A 27,087-nucleotide genomic window follows, 5' to 3' on the forward strand; every position below is an offset into this window, starting at 1 on the left:
TAGTTTCATAAAAATACAACGTAGTACCTTTTTCACTGTCCTTAATCTCTCCTCCTTACTTAGAATTAATAGGCAGACGTTTAGGTATGTTTAGATTCAGAATTTTATTTTAAATAGATTTCTGTGCCATAACATAATGTCTGTGATACTCTTACTAAAAATTATGTATAACGGTCAAATTCTAACAATTTTTGCAACAAGCTCTCATTACATTTTCTTCAAAATAGGAGAAGTTCACATTATATACCATTTTGAACATGATTGTTTGCTTACAAATAATTTACTGTAAAAATGTTATTTTCAAAGAAAACTTATGGGAAATGATAAAGCAACTACAAAAATCTTTATAATAAAATCCAGGATAAAAATATTTTTTTGTGGATTGAAAATTTATCAATATGTATATGTGGATTATAAATATATTTTGGCAATCTGATGCATTCAAGGGCACTTTAAAAGTTGTCTAGTTAAATTACTACAGATATGACGTATTTGGTGAAACCCAATCTGTAAGTCTGACACCAACAATCATTTCTTCCTGCTAAAACATAGAAATAATTTATCTGAAAACCGTGAGTGCTATGAAGAGTTCGATTTCTTCATAAAGATTCCTTTATAAGTTGGGCTAATCCCTGGAAGGCCTAAAAGCGAACAGAGAGAAGAATTAATAAAGTTAGGATGCCGTTTAGGAAAAGTCTGTCATAACTTGAGAAATTTAAACAAAGAGTATCCATCTTAGGTTGAGATCAGACAGTGAAAAGTCAGGATTAACCTCAGTTTTATCTGGGTCAGAGGCCGTCATGTCCACTAATATACGTAGACGGAAGCACATCAGAGGCCCAGGAAATTTTTCAAATCCTTATTCCCTCAAGATCATCATCTTCTCCCAGAACACGAATTATTTTTTTCATATACTCTCTCACCTGCACATGCCTTCTGTATAGTTTCAGTTGTCCAGCTCTATGCATATATAACTTATGAAAAGCATATTTAATGACATGAGAAAGCAAGTCAATCAAGAACACAGCCGGAGACAGCCCATCTCCAAGGATAAGTATACACTCTTCTTACACTTCCTGGACTCTTCAGTTTATGGCTCTTCTGTGGGTTCCCGACATACAGTTCTTAGGAACTTGCTTCTTGGTTTCCTGTAATCCTGGTTAAAGCTGGACTTTGTGATTAAGCAATTACTTAACTCCAATCATTCATATTATTCTATTTGACCCTTCCACCAGAGATAGAGATGGATGGCTTCATGAATTTGTACTATGGCTCATGTTAATTCTATGAAGAAATGAAAGAGTTTCTCTTTTTAACGTGTTGATAATTTGCCAACACTGTTGAACAGGTCTGTCATGTATTCATGAAAGCAATAAAATTCAACTCCAATTTGGTCGCATCATTTGTCTATAGAAGCCTGGCAACTTCTCTGAATGGTAGTTTGTGACTTTCCAACCAATACCCATTTTGCAGAAACCCAAGAAGATATCAAATAGTGTTGTAACTCACAGAATGAACACAAAAAATAAATGGATATCTACTTTTACTCTAAAGAGAATATTGTACTCACCATGTCCATCTGCTCTGGAGAAGCTAAAGAGAAGGATGCTCTGAAGTAGGGGCAAGGAGCTGAACTATCAAGGTAGAAATGATATCCAGGAAGCATGAATATCTAAGAGAGTTTATGGAAAACAGGTGATGTACCATTAAAGAAAACGAAAAGAAAATATAGGTGAATCTAATCTCAGAGTGGAGGATGACTTTTAAACTTAAAAAGCAATGAAAGAAATCACAAGAGAAAAATCAATTTATATAAAATTACTGCATGTCGTACAATAAAACTAAAAGCATAGAAACCAGTGTTTACATAAATACAGGAATTCTACCTCTTCTCCATATATTATAAAGAATGCACAGAAACAGAGGAAAAACTTTAAAATGGACAAGGACAGCTTATTCAATAAATAGAAATGGTAATAAACATGAATAAATGTTTAACATAACTAGAAAAGTAATATAAATCCAAACAATGAAATATCATTAAAAAAATTTATTTCATTTTTTTAAGTTAAACTATAGCTGATTTACTATGTTGTGTTAGTTTTGGGTATACAGAATAGTGATTCAGTTATACATATGTGTATATGTATATGTATATCAATCTATCTATCTTTTCTTTTTCATATTCTTTTCCCTTATAGGTTATTATAAAATATTGAGTATAGTTCCCTGTGCTATACAGTAGGACCTTGTTGGTTATCTATGTTATACATAGTAGTGTATACATGTTAATCCCAAACTCCTAATATATCCCTTCTCCCCTTTCCCCTTTGGTAACCATAAGTTTGTTTTCTATGTCTGTGGGTCTATTTCCATTTTGTCAATAAGTTCATTTGTATAATTTTTTTAGATTCCACATATAGTGATATCATATGATATTTGTTTTTTTTCTGTCTGACTTCACTTTGTGTGATAATCTCTAGGTCTATCCATGTTGCTGCAAATGGTATTATTTCATTCTTTGTTTATGGCTGAATAATATTCCATTGGATATATGTACCACATCTTCTTTATCTATTCATTTTTCGATGAACATTTAGGTTGCTTCCATGTCTTGGCTATTGTAAATAGTGCTGCAATGAAACATTGGGGTGCATGTATCTTTTTGAATTGCACCTTTCTCCATATATATATTCCCAGGATTGGGATCCCTGGATCATATGGTAACTCTATTTTTAGTTTCTTAATGAACCTCCATACTGGTTGCACCAATTAAAATTCCCACCAGTAGTGTACGAGGGTTCACTTTTCTCCACACCCTCTCCAGCATTTATTATTTGTAGACTTTTTGATGATGGGCATTCTGTCTGCTATGAGGTGATACCTCGTTGTAGTTTTGATTTGATTTTCTCTAATAATTAGCGATATTGAAAATCCTTTCATGCACCTGTTGACCATCTGTATGTCTTCTTTGGAGAAATGTCTTTTTAGGTCTTCTGCCCAATTTTGGATTGGGTTATTTGTGGTTTTTTTCTTTATATTGCGCTGTATGAGCTGTTTCTATACTTTGGAAATTAATCCTTTGTCTGTCACATCATTTGCAAATATTTGTTCCCATTCCGTAGGTTGCCTTTTTGTTTTCTTTATGGTTTCATTTCCTGTGCAAAAGCTTTTAAGTTTAACTAGGTCCCATTTCTTTATTTTTGTTTTTATTTCCATTCTAGGAGACAGAGCAAAAACGATATTGCTATGATTTATGTCAAAGAGTGTTCTGACTGTTCTACTCTAAGAGTTTTATAATATCCAGTCTTATATTTAGGTCTGTAAACCATTTGAGTTTATTGTTGTATATGATCTTTGAGAATGTTCTAATTTCATTCTTTGACATGTAGCTGTACTGTTTTCCTAGCATCCTTTATTGTAGAGACTGTCTTTTCTCCATGGTATATTCTTGCTCCTTTGTCATAGATTAATTGACCATAGGTGTGTGGGTTTATTTCTGGGCTCTCTATACTGTTCCATTGATCTATATTTCTGTTTTTGTGCCACTACAATACTGTTTGGATTACTGCAGCTTTGTAGTGTAGTCTGAAGTCAGGGAATGTGACTCCTCCAGCTCCGTTCTTCTTTCTCAAGACTGCTTTGGCTGTTAGGGGACTTTCGTGTTTCCATACAAATTTTAAAATTATTTGTTCTAGTTCTGTGAAAAATGACCTTGGTAATTTGATAGGGATTGCACTGAACCTGTAATTGGCCTTGGATAGTAAAGTCATTTTGACAAAATTGATTCTTCCAATCCAAGAACATGGTGTATCTTTCCATCAGTTTGTGTTGTCTTCAGTTTCTTTCATCGGCATTTTATAGGTTTCCGATTACAGGTCTTTTGCCTTTTTAGGTAGGTTTATTCCTAGGTATTTTATTCTTTTAGATGTGATGGTAAATGGGATTTTTTCCTTAATTTCTCTTTCTGATCTTTTGTTGTTAGTATATAGAAATGCAACAAATTTCTGTGTATTTATTTTGTATCATTCAACTTTACTGAATTCATTGATGAGCTCTAGTAGTTTTCTGGTAGTATCTTTAGGATTTTCTATGTATAGCATCATCTGCAAACAGTGACAGTTTTACTTCTTCTTTTCCACTTTTGATTCCTTCTATTTCTTTTTCTTCTGTGATTGCTGTGTCTAGGTCTTCCAAAACTTTGTTGAATAAAAGTGGTGAGTGTGGGCATCCTTGTCTTGCTCCCAGTCTTAGAGGAAATACTTTCAGATTTTCGCTGTTGAGTATGATGTTAGCTGTGGGTTTTTCATATATAGCCATTATTATGTTAAGGTGTATTCCCTCTATACCCGCTATCTGGAGAGTTTTTATCATAAATGGATGTTGAATTTTATCAAAAGCTTTTTTGTCTCTATTGAGATGATCATATGGTTTTTATTCTTCAATTTGTTAACGTGGTGTGTCACACAGATTGATTTGTGGATATTGAAAAAAACTGCAAAAAATACAAACATGTGGAGGCTAAACAATATGCTACTAAACAACCAATGAATCGTGGAAGAAATTAAAGAGAAAATCAAAAAATACCTAGAGAGAAATGAAAATGAAAACATGATGATCCAAAACCTATGGGATGCAGCAAAAGTAGTTCTAAGAGGGAAGTTTATAGTAATACAGTCATACCTTGGGAAACAAAAAATCTCAAATAAATAACCTAACCTTACACCTAAAGCAAATAGAGAAAGAAGAACAAACCAAACCCATAGTTAGTAGAAGGAAAGAAATCATAAAGATCAGAGCAGAAATAAATAGAGACTAAGAAGACAATAGAAAAGATCAATGATACTAAAATGGAACTTGGGTCTCTGACTCACGGCAGGGGCAGAAGAGGTTATAGACCACGTCTTTGAAAACTGTGCATGAGTCAGAACTAAGTTGGGTTGTGTTAAGTCTTCGAGATTGTTGTCTAGTAAAATCATGACATTCAGAACTTTAAGAAACTGCTTGTTTTTTCATGGTGTAGATCTGGCCCCTGGTTGTTGAAGTTAGATGAACTGGGAATGAAATGATTTGGGGGCATTCTGGGGAGAAAATTTCAAGGCCGAAGATGAGTGTTTTTTTTTTTTTGTCCTGATTACCAATGAAATGAAAACCATAATTTCTACCAATATTGTGGAACAGTTTAGGGATGTGCCAGAAGCAAGTTTCTGTAGAGAAGGAGGGGATGGTAATAATCTCCTGGCAAGATAACCAAAATTTGGGCTAAGGCAGCAGTGTTAGAGATTACTTAGAAAAGGTAAAGAAAGGTATGTGCAACAGGGTATATGGAATAAAAGAAAGGGACTGAAAAAAAATGACAATAAATATGAAGTCTGTATCCTTAGCTCCTAGTTCAGGGATACACACATCAAATGTTCTGGAGAATAATGGCATTGATAAGAAAGCAAAAAAAAAAAAAGTAATAAAATTGATTTATTGTACTAAAATGCACTTATATGAGTTAAGTCATTTAAGTATTTATTAAGCACTTTCTATGTGCTGTTATTAGCATTAAAACAATTAATAAAGCATGAGTCCTGCGGTCAAGTATGATGATTACAGGGAATGAGTGACTTTCCCAGGGGAGTGGATTGGCTCTTGGGTCCAGGCAGCCAGTTCCCAGTTCTGACCTCTAGACTGTCTCTTATGCTCTAGCACAGGAGTTTGCCAACAACAACACGATCTGTTCTTTGTACTCACTGCCTCAAGACAAAAGTGATACTAGAAACAGAACTTGGTGTTTACAAAAGAGTGACGAACATGATAAAGGAATTAATTAATGGAGAACGGTTGATTGATTTGCTAAATTGGAAAGCGACACAGAAGCATATTTAGACGTCTCAGCTTAATTAGTGCCTCTGAATGAAATCTAAGTAGACATGATTTAAGTACAAAAGGAGAAAAAAAACCTAGAAGAAATCCTTGCGGATTAATTTTAAGTGAAAAAAACAGAATATAAACTTTTCTGTGTAATTTTAATCATGTAACATAATTGCAGAGCATTATTTAAAAAAAACCCAGACTAAAAAATGGGCAGAAGACCTGAATAGATGTTTTTCCAGAGAAGAAATGCAGATGAACAACAGGTACATGAAAAGATGCTAAACATCACTAATCAACAGGGAAATGCAAATCAAAACAAAGAGATATCACCTCTTACCTGTAAGTATGGATATTAACAAAAAGAACACAAATAGCAAGTGTTGGCGAGGATGTGGAGAATAGGGAACCCTCCTCCGCTGTTGGTGGGAGTGCAAATTGGTGCAGCCACTATTGAAAACAATATTGAGGTTCCTAAAAATCTAAAAATAGAGCTACCATATGATGCAGCAATCCACTCCTGGGTATATATCCGGAAAAAAGAAAACACTAATTTGAACAGATGCATGCACCCCAATATGCATTTCAGCATTAGTTATAATAGCCAAGATATAGAAACAACCGAAGTGTCCATCAACAGATGAATGGATAAAGAAGATGTGATATGTGTGTATACACACACACACACACACACACACACACACACACACACACACACACACAATGGAATACTACTCAGCCATAAAAAAGAATGAAGTCCTGCCATTTGTGACATGAATGGACTTGAGGGGTATTATGCCTCGTGAAATAAGTCAGAAAAAGAGAAATAACATGTTATCACATATATGCAAAATCTAAAAAAATAAAATGAATAAATACAACAAAAAGAAACAGGCTCACAGATAATACAGAACAAACTAGTTGTTACCAGTGGGAAGAGGGAAGGGAGGAAGGACAAAATAAGCATAGAGGATTAAGAGGTACAAACTATTATGTATAAAATAAAGAAGATACAGGATTTATTATATAGCACAGGAAATACAGCCAATATTTTATAATAACTTTAAATGGAGTCTAATCTTTAAAAATACTGAATCACTATGTTATATACCTGAAACTAATGTAATATTGTAAATCAACTATGCTTTAATAAAAAAATAATTTCATAGCCAAAATACTAGATGTATACAACCTCTTCAAGAAAATGTATCACAAGTGGTCATAAAATCTGGGTGGTAAAATTATGGGCTATTTAACATTTTTTCATTATGCTTTAATGAAGTATAATGCTATCATGAGTATGCTTTACTTTCATAATCAGGAAAAAAAATCCTTCTATTGTAAATACTAATGGCTTATATTTATCAAGCATTTACTATGTGCCAGGTATTAGTCTAAGTGCTTTATCCATATTGACTGCTTTCATCATACCAACCCTAAGAGGGAGGGATTCTTATTATCTGCATTTTCCAGATGAAACTCAGGAAGGGCAGCTCATCCAGTGCCACATATCGGGGCAGGGCTGGAGCTGGGATTCACACCCAAGGACGTGGCTCCAGAGACTGTGCTCTTAGCCACTAAGCTAATCAGTAGCTGAGCTGAATGACTGCATTTCCCCTGGTTTAGACCAGGAGACTAATTCCGTAACCCAAAATCTATTATGTTCTTAGTAAGGAGTTCATGTATCTGATAGGCAAACATTATGCCTTGGGTTGGCGGGCAGTGATAAACATCTCTCGCCATTTTTATTATTACTTTAAAGAAAAAATATAGCTTTTCTTCCTGTTTTACCTCTTTCTTAAAGGCTTTCTCTTCAATCAGTTTTCTTACATCATGAAGGCCCTTAATTTTAATCCATAAAAACATTCCAGCAGTAGGAACATGCCATTCTGCCAAACCTACAAACAAAAGAAGAGAAGAAATGTTTCCCGAGACCATTTTTGATGATGTCAGCTATATCGCTGAAATGACAAATTGCAGTAACTGTAAACTAGTATTTCCAAAAAAGTTCCTTTGGTGATAGAATTTTTTAAAAATATAGTTTTAGGAGTCCTGAAAATTGGTGTTCTGAGTTTTATTTTAAAAAGTGAGGAGAGGGTTTGAAAGGGAGAGAGGGGACTCGTGTATATTTCTGATTTTAGTGGGTCTCAGGGCAGTGCAGGAAATCCAGTGCCATGCCCACCTCCCTTTCTTAGAACTGTCCCTAAGCCAAATGTGGCTCTTTCAGTTTTAGAAGAGGATTCCTCCACCCTTTCTAGAGCCTTCTAGTGTTTCAATAAATCCTATCGTTTACATAATCGTTCAGAAGTCCAATGAATTGAAGTTTTTATTGCAATGTAGTTAAGAAGTACTTAAAATTCAGGAATTCCTGGTGTATTTGTAGGCTTTATATTTCATTGAACATAAGGATAGAGAAACCAAGAAGGAACAAGAGTTATTTTGATTTTTACCTTTAAAAAAAAACCTTGATGTTGATTAAAACCTTTTTTTCAACTTCACTATAGGAAATGGTAGAATAGTACTCTTATCAAAAAGATAGTAATTGTGTTTTTACCAGGACTACATAGGGAACAAGATATGAGGGAAATAAGTGAATACTTTGTATTTACTATTATTCCTACAAAAGGCATTTTTAGTGGTGTAATTAAAGCCGGGTAATTCATTTTACTTTCTTCCTTAATAGAAGGGTAAGCTGTGACAAAGCGAGAGAGAGGCATGGACATATATACACTACCAAACGTAAGGTAGATAGCTAGTGGGAAGCAGCCACATAGCACAGGGAGATCAGCTCGGTGCTTTGTGACCGCCTGGAGGGGTGGGATAGGGAGGATGAGAGGGAGGGAGACACAAGAGGGAGGAGATATGGGAACATATGTATATGTATAACTGATTCACTTTGTTATAAAGCAGAAACTAACAAAAAAAAGAGTAATTTAAAAATTAAAAAAACAAATAGCAAAAAAAAAATCTAAAGCATTTTGAAATCAAATTAGCAATAGAAATACTACTGATTAATGAGGTTAATGATTAAAAGGCAAATCATCTGTAATGAGAAATCCACCTTAGACTGTACTTAGTTTGTACTATTGTACTGTTTTGTCTTTATAGAGTCTAGTTAGAAAAGGAATATGTTATGTCACAATTCCTCTTCTATTTGGAGCAAAATTTTGAAAACCTTTAGAGTACAGGTATTATTTAGCTTTAAGTAGATTATTGCTGGTGTTAGACTAATTGGCCATTTTTCTTTAAACCACAGATTCTTTGTAGCAGTCAAGTATAGTAGAAATGCGTAGAGTTGTGCCAGGGTTTGTGCTGTTACTTCTGAGGTTATTTATAAGGTAACATTTTCTTGACAAGAATACTCCTGGACCCTGTTTCCTTCCCCAGGATTATTAACAATACTCTGTGGTGTGTATCATTCACTCATATAAGGGCTACTGTTCATCCCAGGACAGGATGTAAGTTCCACTCACCACTTAACCACTTGTCTGCAGCTGCCAATAATGCATCCCTCTGCTTCCTATAGAAATCAGTAACCCTAGAAGAAGAAAACAATGAAAAGGATGTGTTTGCTACATTGATTGCAGACACTAAAAGCCTCTGGAGTCCATTCTGTAAGAATCTATTTTCTATCTTGATGAAAATGTTGAATTCTTGATGAGGGAATAGAGCATATTTATTTGACCTGTTGGGTGGTAAACTTTTTACCATTGTGGTTTTTCCATTATTTTGGAATAATTCAAAAATGAAAATTAATAGAGTGAAGTCCATTTCTATGTAAAGTATGGAACCTAAAATACAATACCTGTCTACATGAGCCAGGAAGCCCTCTTCTCCCCATTGGTACAGAATCTGTGATACCAGGAGCTAAACGGGATGAGACAGTAATAAGGTCATCATTCATCCTCTGAAATGTGTTTTTTGCCCAAACATAAAAGCAAACCACTCTTGATCATGTGCAAACCACCCTAAGAGGATGCTACAGGCTGTACCAAGCTTTGTAGAGCCAGCGATTTATAATAAGATTGATTATTAACAATGACAAGAATAATAGTAAAAATAACAAAGTATTTATGTGGTCCTTGCTATGTGCCGGAAACTGCTGTACCATATGAACGTATTTAAGCTAAGTTGATCTTCGTAATACCCTTATTAGGCAGGTCATGATTTCTAATATACTGAGGAAGAGACTGAGGCATGAGATGAAGTTAACTTTCCTGAGGTCACTGCTCCTCAAAGAGCCTGGACTTAAGTCAGACTGTCCAGTCCGAGATCCACCCAATAACTGCCGCCCTGGATGGTCTCTAAATATAAAACACATACAGTCGCAGAGGGTTTCTACAGGCATGTGCTCCGTTCACCATGTTTCTGTTTGCCTGAAGGCTTCCCTAAGCTGTGTGGCTGACAGGGTCTTGGTGCTCCGGCCTGTTGTCAGGCCTGAGCCTCTGAGGTGGGAGAGTCAAGTTCAGGTCATTGGACCAGCAGAGACGTCCTGGCTGCACGTAATATCAATTGGCAAGACCTCTCTCAGAGATCTCTGTCTCAATGCTAAGACCCACCTCTACCCAATGGCCAACAAGCTCTAGTGCTGGATGCCCCATGCCAAACAACTAGAAAGACAGGGGCACAACCCCTCCCATTAGCAGAGAGGCTGCCTAAAATCATACTAAGTTCAATCTCACCTCAAGAAACAAGAAAAATCTCAAGTAAACAAGAAGAAAAGAATAGCAAAGATCAATAAAACTAAAAGCTGGTTCTTTGAGAAGATAAACAAAATTGATAAACCATTAGCCAGACTTATCAAGGAGAAGAGGGAGAGGACTCAATAAAATTAGAAATGAAAAAGGAGAAGTTACAACAGACAGCGCAGAAATACAAGCATCCTAACAGACTACTACAAGCAACTCTATGCCAATAAAATGGACAACCTGGAAGAAATGGACAAATTCTTAGAAAAGCACCACCTTCTGAGACTGAACCAGGAATGAATAGAAAATATAAACAGACCAATCGCAAGCACTGAAATTGAAACTGTGATTAAAAATCTTCCAACTAACAAAAGCCCAGGACCATATGGCTTCACAGGCGACTTCTTTCAAACATTTAGAGAAGAGCTAACACCTATCCTTCTCAAACTCTTCCAAAATATAGCAGAGGGAGGAACACTCCTAAACTCATTCTACGAGGCCACCATCACCCTGATACCAAAACAAGACAAGGATGTCACAAAGAAAGAAAACTAAAGGTCAATATCACTGATGAACATAGATGCAAAAATCCTCAACAAAATACTAGCAAACAGAACCCAACAGCACATTAAAATGATCATACACCATGATCAAGTGGGGTTTATACCAGGAATGCAAGGATTCTTCAATATATGCAAATCAATCAATGTGATACACCATATTAACAAACTGAAGGAGAAAAACCATATGATCATCTCAATAGATGCAGAAAAAGCTTTTGACAAAATTCAACACCCATTTATGATAAAAACTCTCCAGAAAGTAGGCATAGAGGGAACTTTCCTCAATAAAGGCCATATATGACAAATCCACAGCCAACATCATTCTCAATGGTGAAAAACTGAAACCATTTCCTCTAAAATCAGGAACAAGACAAGGATGCCCACTCTCACCACTCTTATTCAACATAGTTTTGAAAGTTTTAGCCACAGCAATCAGAGAAGAAAAAGAAATAAAAGGAATCCAAATCAGAAAAGAAGAAGTAAAGCTGTCACTGTTTGCAGATGACATGATACTATACATAGAGAATCCTAAAGATGCTACCAAAAAACTACCAGAGCTAATCAATGAATTTGGTAAAGTAGCAGGATAAAAAGTTAATGCACAGAAATCTCTTGCATTCCTATGCACTAATGATGAAAAATTTGAAAGAGAAATTAAAGAAACACTCCAATTTACACTCCTAGGAATAAACCAACCTAAGGAGACAAAAGACCTGTATGCAGAAAGCTATAAGACAGTGATGAAAGAAATTAAAGATGATACAAACAGATGGAGAGATATACCATGTTCTTGGATTGGAAGAATCAACATTGTGAAAGTGACTACACTACCCAAAGCAATCTACAGATTCAATGCAATCCCTATCAAACTACCAATGGCATTTTTCACAGAACTAGAACAAAAAATTTCACAATGTGTATGGAAATACAAAAGACCCTGAATAGCCAAAGCAATCTTGAGAACGAAAAACGGAGCTGGAGGAATCAGGCTCCCTGACTTCAGACTCTACTACAAAACTACAGTAATGAAGATAGTATATTACTGGCACAAAAACAGAAATATAGATCAATGGACCAGGATAGAAAGCCCAGAGATAAACCTATGCACATATGACACCTTATCTTTGACAAAGGAGGCAAGAGTATACAATGGAGAAAAGACAGCCTCTTCAATAAGTGGTGCTGGGAAAACTGGACAGCTACATGTAAAAGAATGAAATTAGAACACTCCCTAACACCATACACAAAAATACACTCAAAATGGATTAAAGACCTAAACGTAAGGCCAGACACTATAAAACTCTTAGAGGAAAACATAGGAAGAACACTGACATAAATCACAGCAAGATCCTTTTTGACCCACCTCCTAGAGGAATGGAAATAAAACCAAAAATAAACAAATGGGACCTAATGAAACTTAAAGCTTTTGCACAGCAAAGGAAATCATAAACAAGACAAAAAGACAACCCTCAGAATGGGAGAAAATATTGGCAAATGAAGCAAATGACAAAGGATTAATCTCCAAATATACAAGCAGCTAATGCAGCTCAATATCAAAAAAACCCCACAAACAACCCAATCCAAAAATGGGCTGAAGACCTAAATAGACATTTCTCCAAAGAAGATATACAGATTGCCAACAAACACATGAAAGTATGTTCAACATCACTAATCATTAGAGAAATGCAAATCAAAACTACAATGAGGTATCATCTCACACAAGTCAGAATGGCCATCATCAAAAAATCTACAAACAATAAATGCCGGAGAAGGTGTGGAGAAAAGGGAACCCTCTTGCACTGTTGGTGGGAATGTGAATTGATACAGCCACTATGGAGAACAGTAGGGAGGTTCTTTAAAAAACTAAAAATAGAACTACCATATGACCCAGCAATCTCACTACTGGGCATATACCCTGAGAAAACCATAACTCAAAAAGACATGTACCACAATGTTCATTGCAGCTCTATTTACAATAGCCAGGACATGGAAGCAACCTAAGTGTCCATCGACAGATGACTGGATAAAGAAGACGTGGCACATATATACAATGGAATATTACTCAGCCATGAAAAGAAATGAAATTGAGTTGTTTGTAGTGAGATGGATGGACCTAGCGTCTGTCATATAGAGTGAAGTAAGTCAGAAACAGAAAAACAAATATCGTATGCTAACGCATATATATGGAATCTAAAAAAAAAAAAAGGCTCTGAAGAACCTTGGGGCAAGACAGGAATAAAGATGGAGACATAGAGAATGGAGATGAGGACGTGGGGAGGGGGAAGGGTAAGCTGGGACAAAGTGAGAGAGAGGCATGGACATATATACACTACCAAATGTAAAATAGATAGCTAATGGGAAGCAGCCGCATAGCACAGGAAGATCAGCTCGGTGCTTTGTGTCCATCTAGAGGGGTGGGATAGGGAGGGTGGGAGGGAGATATAAGAGCAAGGGGATATGGGGATATACGTATGCATATAGCCGATTCACTTTGCTATACAGCAGAAACTAATACAACATTGTAAAGCAAGTATACTCTAATAAAGATATTAAAAAAAAAATTAGTTCCAGAAATTGAACAAATGTTATGATCAAAATAAAGAGATAAATTGACAAAAAAATAAACAACCCCCCCTTGTGCAGTCGATACATGAAGTTATACAATATATTCAGAGATTTTCTATCCAAAATGGAAGTTCTAAATGTAAATGGATAGTGAAATTTGATAACAGATACAGAAAATATGGAAAAGTCCCCAACTTGATAAAACACGGGGACACGTGCACTTTGTGGAATGTATAATGTCAAAGAAATGTCCATTCTACATAAACTACACCTTTTGAGTTGTTAGGTAGCAGTCCTGTCCTTATGGTTGGTTCTCAAGATTGCCTTAGGGATGGCTCCAATCATTTCTCAAAGCTTGTGAAGAAATTTATACATTTGCCACAAATAATTTTACTGTATTTAATTAAAATACATTCCAGCCTCTGTTTGTAGGGAGCTTAGCACATGGGCAGTGAAGGGAGAGATCGGGCCACGATGTGGGTTTGGAACCCTTGCTCTCAGATTCCAGGACAGCGAAGCTAACGGTGTGTTACTTCACCAAAACTCTTCTGTCCTGTCGAGTCCAACACAGTTTTCATGGGATTCCTGGGCTAGATGCCAGGACACAGCTGAATAAGATCTCTGACCCTCAAGGAGTTTGGTCTACACTGTGAAACAGCACCAGGTCCATTCCAATCTCTTTTGCTATTTAGAGCAAACATCTGCCGTGCGTGGTCTCCTAATTCAGTCCATGCGGATCTAGAGATGCAATCAGTGATTTCTCTCTCTGCCATGTTCACTCAGTCATATTTGCCAACATCTGTTTTATTTTATGATCTGATTCAAAAAAATTCCTATTTCCTAAGTTGTCCATACCTGGGCAAAAGTGCTGGGGTGCATCGTTGAAACTTGTATGTGTAAAACAATTCTCTCGATCAAGGGCTTTGGACCAGTTATAAACCCTATTCGCAACCTGCACAAAGAGAGAAAAGGCACAGTACCAACCCTGCATTAACAATTAATACCTTGTTAGTGATTTCATGGGGAAGAAAGTTGTGACCGGGGGACAAACACACTTAGTTAACACATTCTAATAAAACTACTTATTTAAAATACACATTTAAACTTAATTGTACACTTAAAATAGACCACGTATTTCTAAATGTGCTCTTTCATATATGTAACCAAGAACCTGACCAGTGCCCCTACAGCTATAAATTTAATGGCCAACTATCTTTGACCACTGGGGACAGGTTGGGAGAAAAGCCTGGTATTAATAGATGAAATCAAACGGGAATACAGGTATCTTAAATGAGAACTGTTTGCTGAGGTGCAGCCTCTGTCACCTTTAGCTGCAGCCTGCAGGCACAGCCAGGGCCTTACCCAGAGGACAGGACTTTGGAAAAAGAGTCAGCTCGGATGACACGCCCATCAACGTCCATGGAGAGAAAAGTCGGTGCCCAGGGCTTGAAATGGAAGAAAAATACTGTTGGTTTGGGAAGTCTGTTAGAGACCGTATCCCTACTTTGTGCAGAGACTGGGGAGGAATGGATTTGGAGAACAGTAGGACAAACATCCTTTTCCTTGTCTTCATCTCAGCCCTTTGAAATGGAGTAAGAACCAGAGATGCACGTTCTTCTATTCGTATCTGCCGATCTTCACGGCTTTTCTGCCAAATACACACACACGTCCTCGCACTTGCTCACGCTGCCACTCCCATGAGTTTAGAGGAACCTCACACAGGACCTCCTCATCCCAAGGCTTGAGATCCAGGATGAACAGATTTCGAGGAAGGATTCAAGAAAAACTAGTTTGGAAAAGACCAAAGCGAAGAGGGCCGTCAGCATTCAGGGCTGTTTAGGAAGAGATGCTGAGCCTTAGACCAACTAGAAACACAACAAAGGTGCAAGGGAAGACGAGCAGAGTAGTCGGTCTGCAATGCTGAAACTTCCATATTTACTTCAAACGTAAATGCCAACAAGAAAGGGGGCCATGGTCGTGTTGAAGGTGGGCGGCAGGCAGACATGGTATTCAGGCAAACTAGATAAAAAGCCAAGAGTTCTGTTTCTTCTCCGTAGATATAGAGTGGGGACTGAGTGCATGTGTTTGTTCTGTGCAGCCCTGAGAGCAAATACAGTGTTGGATTTTGCGGAATTGGGCATTGGGAGTCTGTACCACTACTGTTGTCTGCTAGGAAACCGTGCTCGTGGACAGTGGTGTACATATATAGTGGGAAAGGATCTAAAAGCCCATGATTCTGCAGGAAAGTCCCCGACCCTAAGCGACAGGGATGGCGAGCGGGCAGCATGATGCTAGGCACGCCCCTCCTCTGCCCACCACCGCCTCATGACGGAGCGCGGCCGTCCTTCTCCTTCCGCCTGGACACGCCTCCCAAGTCCTCCGGCCGTCAGCCACCCCCGAGAGACTGAGGTTGACACCCAAGGAGACACCCACTCCGTAACCCTGGCACGATGTCTAAGGAGCCACGACCTGGATTTGGAGTCCAGACGACCCTCACCCTTGACTCACTCGACCCTCCACGTGCCTGGCACAGAGAGCCAACCGCTATTCTAAAGGAAAGGAATTTCTGGAAAGAGCAGTAATACCAGAGATGAAAATGCTCGGCAGCCCGGCTAAACTCACATCAGCACAGTAACTTACAGCCACTTGTCTACTGATTGTGGGCTGAGCTGACACTGCACTTACCTTGTTGAACTGCATAAAATAGTAAGGATCGTCTTCTATGATGAGGAAGTCGTATTTTCTTGCGAGCTAAAAAAGGTTAAAGGAGCATATTTATTTCTTCAGAGCGCTCGAAGATGAAAATCACTTGGAACCACAGTTCTTTGTACTCATTCATTCATTCATCCAAGAAGCTACTGAGGGCTCCGTGTCCTAGGAGGACAGGAGCCAGCCCTAAAAGCTCTGTCCTCAGGGAACTTACGATCTGGTGGGAAAGACAGAAGGAACGTGAGCCAGTGGATAGTGAACAGAGGGTCAGGAGGGAGGTTTAGAGGGCTGGGCAGAAGGTTAAAGAGGGTGGATGTCTGAGAGAGAGAGAGTGACATGGAAGCTCCAGGAGAGCTCAGGCCGGCAGGAAGGACCAGGCGTGCAGATGACAGGGCAGAAGACTTTAGACTGAGGGACCAGGAGCAAAGGCCCTGGGGGTGAGAAAATACTTGGCATGTTTAAGGGATAGACGTTTATAGAAGGCATAGGTGTGTCAGGGACAGAAGGAAGGCTCTGTAGCTGCAACAAGAAGGATGTGAGAGACCTGAGAACCGAGGCCCAGGTCGCATAACTGTGCGTGGCAGGTGAAGGACTCTGATCTTGTTTTAAGTGCAGGGAAGCAGCTGGAGGAGGGGTTGTAGATCTACACTTGAGCAGGAAGGACGCCACGAGCCGGGGGCGGGAGCTGTGAGGAGGGGGGCAGTCACGGGGTCCGGGAGGGCGGGCGGGCGGCCAAGGAGACGGTGGGTTTGGATAACGTTGGTGGTGGGAGCCACGGGATGCATTGGAGGTGGGGGTGAGGGGAAGACAGAAGGAAGAGAGGGGAGGAAGAGGTGAGTTTAACACTACACCAACAGTAACGTCTCTTTCAACCAAAATATCAATTAAAGGGAAAGGAAAACCTCATAGCAAGAGCGTAATAGTTTCTTGAGTTTAAATTTATGGGGACCCTTTTATTAAAAATCATCTTCCTTGGGCTTCCCTGGTAGCGAATGGTTGGGAGTCTGCCTGCCGATGCAGGGGACACGGGTTCGTGTCCCGGTCCGGGAAGATCCCACATGCCACAGAGCGGCTGGGCCCGTGAGCCATGGCTGCTGGGCCTGCGCGTCCGGAGCCTGTGCTCCGCAACGGGAGAGGCCACAACAGTGAGACGCCCGCGTACCGCAAAAAATAAAATAAAATAAAAAAATCATCTTCCTTGAGAGCAAGAGGCTAATCAGAGAAGGAACTTGAGAGCACTCTTCTAAAGGGTCAGAAAGAAACAAGAACACAGCCACGGAACACAATCTTTGAAAATACCTCGTAGATTTCCTTTTTGCGGTTAGTTGTTAATGAGTTCCCGGCAGGGTTGTTGCCATTTGGGACAGTATAAAGAAATTTGGGGGTGTTTTTCTTGGGGTTCTTTGAATCTTCTGGTTTCCATTTGGAAAGTATTTCTCTGAGGGAGTCTGGAATAATCCCGTGCTCATCACTGGAAATGTTAATAATGTTGCAGCCCAGTGGTTGCACCTGTGGAGGACAGGAGAAAAGAAAACCCAAGACTCAGACATGATACCAAATATCATAGTCACTGGTTCTTACAGTAACGAAAATGTTACCATTTATACCCTTAAACACAAACCTGCACTCAGCCCTACACCCAAGGGCTGAGGTGGTATTTTCTGATTCCACTGTTGCCCCGGTTAAGCTTCCATTATGGTTCAAAAATATTCCCTGTCAATTCCTAGAGGAAGGGTAGACACCCCTGCTCATATATGTCAGGCTTGGCCAGGGGTCTGGCTTTGGTCAATAAATTGCGTGCAGAAGTGATGGGTGTTCCTTCCAAGCAGAAGCTTTAAATCCCAGCTTGGGTCTCTCGTTCCCTGTTCCCTCTGCTCTAAGACTGGCAGCGGTCCAGATGAGGCTGCTTCTGTCACTCTGGGGCCTGGGATGAAGATGGCATGGCACAGAGCTTGGTGGCCTGACCGTGGACACGGCGTGTGAGAGAAAGACAGGACTTTGCAGCCATAGGCCAGCGAGATAAGGGGTCAGCTATTCCACAGCATAACCCAGCCTCTTCTGACTGTATCATCTTTATAATTATGGTTGGGACTGCTTCATAAAATAGGAGTTTATTAAGGAATTTTTTTACAAAGTAAATTCATCACATACAGCATCTGTGACGCTAATACATAAAATAGTTATAAGCAGAGGTGATATTCAAAATATTGGACAAGTGGTGTAGCACGGGCACTTCAGGTACATCCTGTAGGCCCCATGCCAGGTCAGCATTAGCTCTGTACCATGGGGGGTTCAGGGTGGTCTTAGGAGAGGAGCCAGGGGAGCCAGGGAGCATAGTGGCAGTGGCTCATCAAGGCATGTGGAAGTGTTTCAGTACTGTACCAATTGCAGAGGCTGAAGCTGAAAGTAGTGGCCTTGCTTATAGACATAGTTTTATAAAAGTCTTGTATTTTTATGTTTTATGTTCATAAAGAAAAAATTGGGACTTATTAATAACAAGCAAAGGAAACCATCAACAAAATGAAAAGACAACCTACAGACTGGGAGAAAATATTTGCCAACAGTGCAACTGACAAGGGATTAATTTCCAAAGTATACAAACAGCTCATACAGCTCAATATCAAAAAACAAAAAAAAAACAACCCCATCAAAAAATGGACAGAAGACTGAAGTAGACATTTCTCCAAAGAAGACATACAGATGGCCAACAGGCACATGACAAGATGTTCAACATCCCTAATTATTAGAGAAATGCAAATGAAAACTACAATGAGGTACCACCTCAGATGAGTCAGAATGCCCATCATCAGAAAGTCTACAAATAATAAATGCTGGAGAGGGTGTGGAGGAAAGGGCCTCTGACATTGTTGGTGGGAATGTAAATTGGTATAGCCACTATGGAGAACAGACAGTATGGAGGTTCTTAAAAGACCAGAAGTGGAGTTACCATATGATTCAGTGATCCCACTCCTGGGCATATATATGGAGAAAAGTATAATTCAAAAAGATACATGCACCCTAATGTTCATAGCAGCACTATTGACAATAGTTAAGACATGGAAGCAACTTAAAATGTCCATCAACAGATGAATGGATAAAGAAAATATGGTCCATATATACAATGGAATATTACTCAGACATAAAAAAGAATGAAATAATGCCATTTGCAGCAACATGGATGGACCTAGAGATTATCATACTAAGTGAGGTAACTCAGACAAAGACAAACATCATATGATAGCACTTATATGTGGAGTCTAAGACAAGGATACAAATGAACTTATTTACAAAACAAACAAACTCACAGACATAGAAAACAAACTTACGGTTACTAAAGGGGAAAGGTGGGGAGGGATAAATTAGGAGTTTGGGATTAACATGTACACACTACAATATATAAAATAAATAAACAGCACGTTCCTACTGTATAGCACAGGGAAGTGTATACTCAATATCCTGTAATAACCTATCATGGAAAAGAATGTGAAAAAGAACAGATATATATATATATCTGAATCACTTTGCTGTATACCTGAAACTAACACGACATTGTAAGTAAACTATATTTCAATAAAAATTAAGAAAAAAAACCCCAATAATTGAGTGAAGTTCTCAGAAAAAAATTTTTCAAAGAATATGCAAACACTCATATTAGTCATCAAACGTAGACTTATGCACTAAGTGAGAATAATCCAGACCCTACTTGTGGCAAATTTAAAAGGCCTTAGACTTTAAAAACACATGTACATGAATAAAGCAAGTTCATCTTGGGCCACGAGATAAACACCCAAGACCGTCGGCGTATTCCCTCACAGCGTGGCACTGGTTTCTGTTTGGGCATGTGAAAACGTGTGTTAATCGTGCTATTTACATAGATACAAGTTTCACATTTACAGGCATTGCGTAATCTTACATCTTTGGAGTTCAGGAAAATAATGCATAATTAGTATCCAATGATTAAGGCCATTATTTTACTTTAGTTTTTAAAATTGTGGTAAAATATATATAACAAAAAATCTGCCATTTTAACGTGTGGGATTCAGTGGCATTAATTACGTTCATAATGTGTGCATCTCTCACTATCAATTTCCAAAACCTTTTCATCACTCTAAACAGAAACCCTGTAGTCATTAAGCAACAACTCCCCATTTCCCCCTCCCCCAGGCCCTGGTAACCTCTCATCAACTTCCTGTCTCTATGAATTTGCCTATTTTTGGTATTTAGTACAAGTGGAATCATACAATATTTGTCCTTTTGTGTCTGGCTTCTTTCTTTGAGCCCCTGCAGTGATGGGCAGTGCTTTACTCCTCAGAGAGCTGGGAAGGCTGATGGTTAGACAGTTGTTACATTGAGTTGAAATTGTTTCCTGTAGTTTCTACCCTTTGGTTCAAGTTCTATGAACCTGAGGACACGCACAGACAAACCTAACTCCTCTGTCACATGGCTAGCTTTAATGTACCTGAGGACAATTCTCATGCCCCTGTGGAGTCTTGTCTCTCTGCGGAAAAGAGCATAGTTCCTAAAACAATTCAACCTATGGTATTATTTCCATTTCTTTGTTCACTCTGGTCGCTTTTCTCCGACTGTGCTCCAGCCTGTATTCACATCGACCCAAAAGTATTGTGCCCCCGACAGTGGTGTGTTCTGACCAGGGCACAGCAGAGCAGGTGATGCGACTCCTCATTCTGGATATTAGAGTCCTGTTAATTAACACTGGAGAGGAAAGTCCTGATCGTACCATGTTACTGTACAGTTATCCTACACTGACATATGGCCATCCTTACGCATGTGGTCATATAGGTGGTAGTGAAAACATGTCTTTATAAATTAAGTCACATTTCAGGTGGAATATTAACAAATCTGGACATGATTTTGCACAACCCAATTTTAGCACCTCTACATTTAGACTTTGTAAGGAGAAATGTATCAAGCAGGGGGTACATTTCACATATTTTGCATATATTAATGATTCTCCTGTTTAAGAAGAAAGATGCTATTTTATGTTTCAGTGGACAGAGAATTCTCAAGGTGCAGTGGTTTCTTATTTGTTATAAGAAAGAGAGTTGCCTTTTGTAGACATGTGTACTCACAGCATGAATTGTTCCTGAATAAATAGGTTCATTTACGAGGATATTATCTCCAGGATTAACGATCATTTCAAATACCTAACAAAAGAAGCATAGGTTAGCTTCATTAGTCTGGTTTCCATTCTTAGAAAACACCTCCCCCCCCCTTTTTTTTTTTTTAGTTTGGGCTCACTAGGATTCTAGAGAAGGAGTTGGCAAGTTTTCCGTAAATGCCAGATGGGACGTATGTTGTGAGCCCTGGTGTCTCCATTGCAACTACTCATCTCTGCCTCTATGGTGAGAAAGCTGTAGACAATACGTCAGCCGATGGTGTGGCTGAGTTCCAATAAAACTCTATTTACAGAATCAGACAAGGGCTGGCTTGGCTCTCAACCCACAGTTTGCAAACCTCCGTTCTAGGTTTAAAAAATATATATATATACACATAACTGGTTTGGCTCCTAAAATTCATGTATTCCTTCTTTGAATAATTTAAAAATCTTTGCTATAAGCCAGGACCTGTGGAGACAAACTGATGAGTATAGTGGGATGGTTTTTATCCTCGTGGAGGTGCTAGTTCATTGAAAGCTAGATTCTAATCAAATAACTACTCAGATAAATGCATATGTAAAATCGGTGATAAGCGCTATTACGTATAGATGCCAAGGCTCTACGTGCTCATTGTAGGAGGACTTGGGCACTCAGGGAACTTAGAGCATTCAGGGAGGGCTTCCCTGAGGAAGTGACGAGTAGGAGGAGGGGTGACAATACGTACACAATTTGAGAAACTGAAAGAATCCTGTGGCTTGAGGTGGAGTGTGAAGGGGAGAGTGGAAGGAGCTCAGAGGGAAGTGGGCAGAGAGCATCCCAGGGAGGCCTTTGGGCCAAGTGAGCCCAGGGAGAATTTTAAGTAGAGGGCGGGACCGGGGAGTCAGGTGACCAGACAGGCATTTGAGAAAGTCATTCTGGCTGCAAACTCAAAGTATCAAAAAGGAATGAGAGTACAGGTGGAGTCTGGGAAGTTTTCAGGCTCATGTGGGAGGTATTTGCTGCGGTCCTTGGGAAAGGTAAGGGTGGTCTGGATGGGTTGATGGTGGTGGGGCTGGAGAGAACTGAGCGGCATTTAGGAAATCAGAACCAGCAGACCTAACTGTGGACTGAGGGGGCGCGAGGAAGGAGAGGTGTCAGGAGGGACCCCTGGATTTCTGGCTGTGCAGGTGGGGAGGTGGTGGGAGGAGTGCCACTGACTGAAAAACACCCCCAACGCTGTCTGTTCTCAGGGAGAAGCAGATGAGTGTGTTTTGGTGTGAGGGGCCTTTGAAACAGCCTGGGATGGATCAGGTGGATTGGTGGACGCGTGGATGTGCAGGGAGCCTGGAGTTAATGGCATGGACGTGATCGCCCAGGTGTGATGCCCAGGGAAGGGGTGTGTGTGTGAAGGGGAAAGAGGTTTGGGGGCCCAGCCTCACGGGGCTCCCATACATAAGGGACACTGCAAGTGGGGCAGGGCAAGGAGGAAGGGGAGCATTCCAGAAAGGAGGGGGGCTCAGCAAGGGTAAAGGAGACTCAGAGGTCAGGGAGGACAAGGCCCACAAGTCTCGGGGGAGCTTGAGGACAGTATGATGCCTCGTGACATCAGTAGAGCCACACAAGAGATTTTTCCAGCCTAAGTCAGAGGGGTCCATTCTGACTAAATCTTACACGAGTCAGAGAATAATCCTTTCCCACCCTGTGACACTTCACAGTCCCCAGGTCAAGCCTCTCCTCCCTATATCATTTAACAAACTAGAGCTCTTGACACACAGCACGGCCATTATCCACTGAGACAGAAGATGTGACATCTTTTTCCATTTTGGACTAGGATGTTCGATTTACTTTTCCTTATGGGCTTTTGGCCTTTTATGACAACCAGTATCTTCCTCTGACAAGTTCATTGGTTCAGGATTTACAGGACATCCTAGGACCAAACAGATCACTGAGGTGGCTTGTGTATCATCTGTGGATCAGATGAAAACCTCATCACATTCATTTCCCATGTCAATTAGGGGACATGAGGAAGTCAAATATCCTAAATGAGGAGGGAGGGCTGTTTATTATCTGAGACACGGACACCTAAAATCATATCCATCCTGGGGAACAAAGTGGGAGAAATAGTAAACCGGATTCCCAGGAGGCCTCTGGAACAAGCATGGCTATAAGCCAGTGAGTGACTGATGCATTTGGCCATCTATGCTCTCTTCCTCTTTGATATGACTGATGTTGCAAGAGACAAAGAAGAAACTTTCTTGTGCATCTTTCTGGGAAAAAAAAAAGGCACCTAAGCAAAGAAATTCACTGAAGTCCTTTTTTTTCCCTACTTGTCTGGGGCATCACAAATATTTCTCTTCAACAATAAAACTGAAACAGCAGCTAATCCTTTTGTTTTTCCTAATTAAGTCCAAATAGAGGGAGGAAAATTATAGTCTTATTACTTTAATACATTATTATGTAATAATAATTTAATGGAAATTCATGAAAACTAACCAGCTTTCACATTTACATAAAAAAGAAGAGCAAGAAAGCTACTCTGGTTTGAGATAAACAAGAGTCATACTTTCATCTAGGTGTGAGGACTGAATGTAGAGCCTCCTTATCCAGGACTAATTATTCATGAAAAAGAAAAGAAACAAATAGATGAAACTGAGAACCATATATGCAGTCTCTTTATCGGGGGACCCCCCCAGTGGTGGTTACCTCAGTGGAGTTCCTGGAACCCAGGAGAGAGGCAGAGAGAGAGAGAGAGGGAAATAGAGAGAGAAAGTAACCCAGAGGAGAAGTCAGCCACAGACACAGACATATACGTAGACCTGGAGAAGCACAGCCAAGAGGGAGTCAGGGCACAAGGGGCAGCCGGCACAGACGATGACACCAGCAGACACACAAAGGAATGACGTTTCATCTCAGGAGTATCAGGATACACCCTCAAAGAATTTAAAAGTCATGCGTTGAAATGTCATAACCACAAACATAACTGAAATGTAGCCTGAATCTCCGAGCTAGATGAAACTAAGCAGTGCTCACTAAGCTGCAGGTAGGGGTTGAGTTCTTCCTGAATGGGAATCTTGTCCTAATGACTCAGAGCTCCGGGTCAATGATGATGGGATCTCTGTTTAAGAGAAATCAGGTTGGTGAATGTCTTTAAGTTCCACTTATGATTCTAGGTGAAGACAAGGAAGCCTTCATAACCCACAGAACATGATGCTCTGTGGCTAAGGGAGAGATGGCTGTATGGGTGAACGTAGTATTGGATGCTTCCCGCGGGTGCCCTTCCTTCCAGTCTTACCTTACAGAGACCTTCTTGGCTGCCACAGGTGACACACATGTCCATTTGTCCTTGGCTGGGTGGATAATGGATGGTGGGAGGATTATGCAATTTTACTTGTAACTGTTTTAGCCAGGATAACAGCTCTGGGAGCCTAAAGCATAAAATGCACGTAAAAATTGACAGTAGTGAAAGTCATAATAATAGTAGACAGGAACTAGATGGTGGCTTTATAGCAGGCACTTCAAAGGTCCTCAAATGCTTTTTGCCAATATTAATATCTTTACTTAAAAGACAAGGCAACAGACTTAGAGATTAAGAAATCCACATAAGTTAATCAGTTGGTGATTAAAAGAGCTTTCTCATTCCAAAGCCTGTATTTTTTCTTTTACATTAGAGCTCTCACTGCGTAATTCATTTTTTGTTTCCCTTAGGGAGATTTCTGTAGGATACCTAGAAGTGCAGGTTCAGTAAGTTCTTTGCATCATGGAAAGAAAAGCCTAGGTATACATTATATACAATACAATTTTTATGCACCCAACATGCATTATTCTTCAATCACAGAGCAAACAGGCTTTAATAAAGTATAATTCATAGACACTGTGCAAGTTACCCTTTATCACTGGAAGAAGACCAGCTGAGGAAAGCCTTAGAATATGTGTTCCAGTTGCCTTTATGAAATTAAATACATCTGAACTGAGGGCAACACACTTACATAGCTGCCTGTTTAGAAAGGGAACATAATCATTAAAAAAATTCCCCAGGACCTAAACTGGCTGCTTCCTGGGTCATCCTTTTCCTCCTTTCTCCTACCCTGCTTCTTCACCTAGCTATATTCTCTCTCTCTCTTTTATTCCAGTCTCAGCTCAAATGGTACCTACTTTCAAAAGCCTTCTCTCCCTCTCCTAGTCGTGTAAGGTTGAGAAGCAGTCCCTGGCATCTTAGGCATTCAGTATCATGCTGCAATTATTTTTTCTTCTTAGGCATTCAGTATCATGCTGCAATTATTTTTTCTTCTAAAGCTCTTCCCCAAACCTTCCTCACTGCTGAATACCCAGTTAAAAAACACACACGTCACTCTATCAGCGGGCTGTAGAATATTGCTCATGAAAATGAACCAACAAGGTTACATTATCTACTGATCAGTACCCAGCACTCTGAGAATACTGCAGTGCTCTCTTCATCATCTTTTCATCAAATTGGATGGTCTCTCCGTTGTCTGTGGTGATAACCGCAGTCTTGAAAGGGAACGTGTTGGGGTTTGGTGCTCCAGTCGCCAGGGAGAGGACAGATTTCGATGACTTGCCCAATATCTCAGCTACAACAAATAAGGAGGAGAAGAAACACTTTCAGTGAAGACCTTCCTAAACAGAGATGGTTCAGCATGCTGCGTTAAAGTCAGTAAAACTTTAAAGTGTAACGATTTCTAGTGATAGAATGCTAGTCCGAAAGAAACACAGAAGATGCCTTTTTTTGTGGGCCGACCTCACCGGTGGAGGAACTGAGGAATAGACACGTGCATCTAAGAAGGCGGAGTGATCAGGCAGACAAGCCAAGGGTCACAGTAAGAGAAGACGGGCTCCCACTCGGCCCGTCCGTGCCCGGCTCCGCGCGCACCCCTCTCTCTCCGGCGAACCCGCCCTCCCCACTCCGCACGCGCCCGCACGCTGAGCCGAACCCCGACTCCTGTGGCCGGAAGAGCCCTCTGGAGCCTAAGCAGGACGTGTCCACGGCGGCCTGCCCTCTCTCTACTGCTGATGGCCCACACGTGCCCGTTCCAGCGCGCCTTCTGTGCCAGGTCTGCGCAGAGCCGGGCTCAGGCCGCCCGGAGCAGCTCTGCGGGGACCGCCCCCTCCAGTGGGAGAGCAGGGCCCGCACTCACTCATGACTCGAATGGCAGAAGGCTTTCTGGCCGCGCTCGCAGCCGTGATGAACCGTGTGTAATTCATTCTCGGATTCCAAGTGGCAAGCCCCGCCTTAGGTGGTTGAAGCCTGGGAAAACCAAGGATCCGCGTCAATCCTGCCCCCTAATCCCTGCCCTGGAAAGGCCACCTCTGCTGTCCCCCGCGTGTGGTCTGGCGCGCGGAGCCAGGAGAGGCCGCCGAAGGCCCGGATATTGGCTGCGCGAGAGCCTGGTTAGGATCCGGCCTGGCGCGTAGCAGGACTGGCAAAGTCCACTGGCAGGTTAGGATGCGTGCCCCTCCCGTCCTGCGCGACGCGGCCTAAGGCCACCGGCCTCCCCTCCGGCGGGTTTCCAGCCCTGTGACCACGCCTCCAAGGCCCTTCAGCACACCCACTGGCCTCGGCCCTCCTGCCCGATCCCCACCCCCGGCCTG

The 27,087-nt window shown here is 40.4% G+C and overlaps 1 protein-coding gene and 1 long non-coding RNA gene across 5 annotated transcripts in view; one reads left to right on the plus strand and one right to left on the minus strand.

The window, feature by feature from the left end:
• The window catches only part of LOC125964778 (uncharacterized), a 33,489-nt gene extending 31,959 nt beyond the window's left edge, over window positions 1–1,530 (plus strand). Inside the window, exon 2 of the long non-coding RNA XR_007478054.1 lies at window positions 1,304–1,530. This is a non-coding gene — a long non-coding RNA (uncharacterized LOC125964778). The remainder of the gene's footprint in view (window positions 1–1,303) is intronic.
• Window positions 86–27,087, minus strand: LOC101279329 (kynurenine/alpha-aminoadipate aminotransferase, mitochondrial). Of its 4 annotated transcripts, none has more exons than XM_004278675.3 (13): window positions 26,634–27,085; window positions 25,901–26,069; window positions 24,773–24,905; window positions 21,475–21,549; window positions 17,684–17,893; window positions 16,361–16,426; window positions 15,038–15,120; window positions 14,531–14,627; window positions 9,665–9,726; window positions 9,333–9,397; window positions 7,651–7,757; window positions 1,571–1,672; window positions 86–641 (listed from the first exon to the last, which is right to left on the minus strand). In XM_004278675.3, the coding sequence occupies exons 1-13, from the start codon at window positions 26,698–26,700 to the stop codon at window positions 600–602; spliced, it is 1,278 nt and encodes a 425-aa protein (XP_004278723.1). In that variant the 5' UTR covers window positions 26,701–27,085; the 3' UTR covers window positions 86–599. The 4 variants fall into 4 exon arrangements, with proteins under 4 accessions (XP_004278723.1, XP_033259472.1, XP_049567317.1 ...); XM_033403581.2 differs by lacking the exon at window positions 26,634–27,085 and adding an exon at window positions 26,430–26,530; XM_049711360.1 differs by lacking the exon at window positions 17,684–17,893.

Source organism: Orcinus orca, chromosome 6, assembly GCF_937001465.1.
Source record: "Orcinus orca chromosome 6, mOrcOrc1.1, whole genome shotgun sequence".
NCBI lineage: Eukaryota > Metazoa > Chordata > Mammalia > Artiodactyla > Delphinidae > Orcinus > Orcinus orca.